Source organism: Sorghum bicolor, chromosome 8 (assembly GCF_000003195.3).
Source record: "Sorghum bicolor cultivar BTx623 chromosome 8, Sorghum_bicolor_NCBIv3, whole genome shotgun sequence".
Classification (NCBI taxonomy): domain Eukaryota; kingdom Viridiplantae; phylum Streptophyta; class Magnoliopsida; order Poales; family Poaceae; genus Sorghum; species Sorghum bicolor.
The window spans coordinates 4,207,930-4,212,102 of NC_012877.2; the positions used below are offsets into that span (position 1 = coordinate 4,207,930).

A 4,173-nucleotide genomic window follows, 5' to 3' on the forward strand; every position below is an offset into this window, starting at 1 on the left:
AATCACATTGAAATTAGCCTTACTGTACTACTACGGTTACATACAAGATGACATTTGTTTTCGGAATGCATATGATGATGGTGTCTATAGTCCTTGAACCTGACATCTATAAAAAACCGTTAATGAACTTGCTTTGTTTCACATGATACACGCTGTTTTCCTATATATGTTTTCTCGAAAGAGATATATTCAAGATCGAAACAACAGAACAACAGCAACATGTAAGATTGTGTCATCCACCAATGAAGCAAAACTAAATCCATTAATTATTTCTCAGTTAATACTAGAAGAAGAAAACACCATCCACAACATTAAGGATCTCCATGGCATTATACGAAGAACTCCCTTCCTCCCCTTCGCCGTCAATGGCGCACGCATTCAAATCCAAGCTGAAACGTGGCACAACTACTCCTTTCTCTGCGCCATCATCTTCCACCTTGCTGTCAACGTCGCCACTCGTGATGATCCTTTGCTTCACAGGCCGTGGTGAGGAAACCCTAGGCGATGACACCGACTCGACGAACACTTCACAGCAGTACACTACGATAGAGTCCTCCAAGCTGACCACACCACCATCGCAACCCCTCACGGTTCCGCTCGCCATGGCATCCATGATGCCGACTTCTAGTTCCGAGTCGTGCTCGACGCCGCCGTCGACCAGCACGACACGGTGAGGGTTTTCCCGGATCGCCTCGTAGAACATCTGCATGCAGCCGCCGTGCTCGTTGTCCGGCGACGACCTCTGCCTCTTTAGGCTGCGGCGATCGCCGGGGCTGCTGGAGCCGGAGTGATCCGGTGCGAGCTTTGATGCTGCTGCGGCGAAGCAGCAGGTGAACTCGGCGTAGGAGCCAAAGACAAGCCTGGCAAGCTCCCGAGCCATGGCCATCTTGCCGTCGTTGTCCCTCCCTTGGAAGAGGAGCCACGTCGCCGGGGTCGGCCTCGTCGTCCTCGTCACGCCGGAGCGGCGCTGGAGCACGGCGCTGGCGATGCCCGGAGCTATGTCTCTGTGGCGCGGGACGCGCGTCTCGAGCGCGCTGCTCAGGACCTTGAGATTCTCCGCGGTGAGCTCGGTGAACTTCGGACGCCGGCGGCGAGCCGTCGTCGTCGTGCCATCCGATGAGTTGGATTTATTGGACACCGAGTTGGAGGACCCTGAATTAGGGTTTGCGGCGAGCCACAGCTGATCGTATGGCTCGGCCATCGGACCATCGTGCCGGCGGTTCAGCAACGGTTGCCGCCGGTCCATGAGATCATGCCATGGCTCGCAGCTCTTGTTGGTGTCATAATGGGTAAAGCCACAGTGGGAGGAAGAGGCCGGAGAGGAGAAGCTCAGTGTGAGCTCCGATCCAGTGAGGGCTGGACCTTGGCAACGGCGAATCCACGCGGGGATGCTCGCCGCCGCCGCCGTCGCCACGACCGTGCCGGCGCTGCAGTGTGTGACCTCACTGGAAAGAACAAATCAAGAAGACACGTTGATGAATGACGAGCAACCGAAAACAAATAAATAAATAAACAAATAAATAAAGTGGTCAAACTGACGCATGCATGCGATGCGACACAACTGAAGGATCAAGCTTGTGGCGTACCTGTCGCCGCCGAGGCTCAACGCGAGGCCGCCGTCCGGCACGACGACGGGGTGTAGTCCCAAGACGGTCTCCAGGGAAGGCTGCCCCGACCTGCAGCTCGTGTAGGACGCGGAGGCTCCGAACCCCAGCAGCCAGAACATGCCCTTGTCGCGGCCGCGGCCGCCGGCGCCGCGCACGAGGCTGCTCAACTCCATGACCGCGTGCTGGACGGGACAATAGTCGATGAGGCCATGCGCGCGGTGGCCACTTGATCTCTTCCACGACGCGGCGGTCCAGGCCTCCGCCGCGTAGGCGAGGTCCTCGAGCACGAGCACCACGCCTCTGCCGGCGGCGCAGCACTCGCGCACGAGCGCGCACAGGTCGCCGGCCCTGGCCTCGACCTCCTCCCTCGGCATCCGCTGGAAGGATGCGGCCGAGAAGGGCACCAACTGGGCGTTCTTGAGGCGCTCGTGCTGGCGGCGCCGCAGCTCCCCCTTGCTCACCTTGTCCATCACCGCCTTGACCACCCTCTCCGCGGCGGCGGCGGTCTCGCCGAGGACCACCACGCACCGGTTCGTCCCGCTCGCCATGCAGTCCAGCACGCGCACGGCGTCGCCGACGATGTCGTCGGCCTTGGCTCTGGACTCCTTGTCCTTGGTGGGGTTATTATTAGTAGTAGTATTCGGGGAAGCGGTGCTGCTGGTTGCCGTGTTCGACGACTGCTCCGACGACGAGACGGCCTTCTCGACGTTGGCCTTGACCTCGGCGCTCGCGAAGCCGGCCTCGCGCATGACGCGGCTGACGCTGGGATCGTCGAGGATGGAGATGACGAGCTGCTCGAGCTCGACCTTGGCGGGGACGTGCTGGTGCTGGTGCTGGCCGGCCTCCGCGGCGGACGCCGAGCCACCGCCGCCGCCGCCCCGGCGCTGGTTCGCCTGCGCGCGCTTGAACGCGGCGGCGAGCGCGTTGGACAGCGCCGGCGCGCGGTGCCCACCAGCCGGCGCGTGGTGGAACTGGAACATGGCCGGCGGCGGGGCCGGCGGTCCCGGCATCCCCGCCGTCGTCGCGAGGCGGTTGAGCGCGACGTTGAAGCAGAGCTCCAGCGCCTTGCACTGGAGCGGGTGGGAGCTGGCCCGGGACCGGAGGCAGGCGGCGCGGAGGAGTGCCCCGGCGTCCGAGACCGAGAGCACGGCGCTGGCGACGTGCAGCGGCGTGACCTGCGCGTGGCCCCGGCGCCGCGCCAGGCTCACCGCCTGCCGCATCACGGCCGCCGCGTCCCCGGCCAGCTCCTGCTGCACCGCGCAGCCGCCGCTACGCATCTCTGGTCTTGGTTCGCTCGTCTTCTTCTAGCTTCCCTTTCCTCCCTGTTGGTCTACAGGAACGTACGGTACGACGCCGGCGGCCGGCCTGCCTGCCTCTGCCGAATCCTAGCGCGCTGGCGCTGCGGCTCGATCTTCTGGTCTGGGCGCCACTGCGGTTGCGGTACGTGTGCAGATGGACGCGTGCATCGAGGTTCAGCTGCTATATGTCGCCATGAAACGCAGCAGCAGGGGGACGCCGCCGCAGGGGAGTCCTGGCTGGAGCAGTAACTGAGCTACTAGCTGCTTGCTACGAGTGTGTCGTCTTGCCTGACTAGTCAGTAGCAGTAGCAGTAGCAGGGAAGGGGCTGTAGCTGAGACTTGTGACTTGTGAGCGACTGACACGGAGGACGCGATGGAGAGATTCGGTCGATTGTGGCTGTCGGCATGTAGATGTATGCTGTGATCATGGTGTACAAACTTGGAACCCCGATGCTAATTTTCGATCTCTTGGGGTTTTTCTTATATATTGTGTGTGGAATTGCCGAATTAGTGTGTGTATATATATATATATATATATATATATATATATATAAAATATGGTAACTGGATTTATATGCATAAGAAAGATGGTCTGGGAATGTTTCTTGCTTTGGATGCACGAGATGAGTATGTTGAACTGTTTTGTGTGAAATCTTGTGATCAATTCTTTTGTTTTTTTTTATAAGAAATCATCCTACATACTAGACTTCCAGTTCAAATATACTACTACATAGGGAATCCTTACCAACTCCCCCAATGACAAAATTTACAACTGTGACCATCGCCATGTAACATTTTACCTAGATTGACAACCATAAACGAATACTGTATAAGAACATGGATCTCCAAGAGTCTTTCAAAGCTTGCTTTATGAATCATCATTTGGAGAGTCATTTATATAATAACAATCGTTTTCTATATCTTTCTACTCTAACGGTGCTTTTATATCTCATTTGCAGTCTAGATAGCCATTTTCGTTTTCTATCTTTAGATAGCGAGAAATCCAGAATAGACTTGAAGATGGCTAGTTTTATATAACCAATTAATGAAGCTGTTGGAGAGCATTTTATTCATCAAAATCTCTATCCTAACAATTAAGAATGGTATAAAGAGTTTTTTGGAGTTACTCTAATATGTTTCTTTCAAGACAATATACTTATAAAGTATTGCTAGTCCAATTCTAATGTTAGATCAGAGACTTGTCCAAATGGATTTATATAGTTTACATTCATGATAGGAGGAACTACACTGAAATATATGGATATGCA

General features: G+C 55.8%; 1 protein-coding gene across 1 annotated transcript; it reads right to left on the minus strand.

The window, feature by feature from the left end:
- LOC8073459 (protein SMAX1-LIKE 3) lies at positions 244 to 3,272 on the minus strand. The gene is made up of 2 exons (XM_021445938.1): positions 1,587 to 3,272; positions 244 to 1,445 (listed from the first exon to the last, which is right to left on the minus strand). Exons 1-2 carry the CDS (start codon positions 2,882 to 2,884, stop codon positions 284 to 286), a joined length of 2,460 nt encoding a protein of 819 aa, XP_021301613.1. The 5' UTR covers positions 2,885 to 3,272; the 3' UTR covers positions 244 to 283.

Excerpts from the sequence above, each read along its gene's own strand:
- LOC8073459 (XM_021445938.1), bottom strand. The coding sequence starts at position 2,884 with ATGCGTAGCGGCGGCTGCGCGGTGCAGCAGGAGCTGGCCGGGGACGCG. Across the intron at positions 1,446-1,586 it reads TTGAGCCTCGGCGGCGACAG|TGAGGTCACACACTGCAGCG; the intron begins GTACGCCACAAG and ends TGTTCTTTCCAG.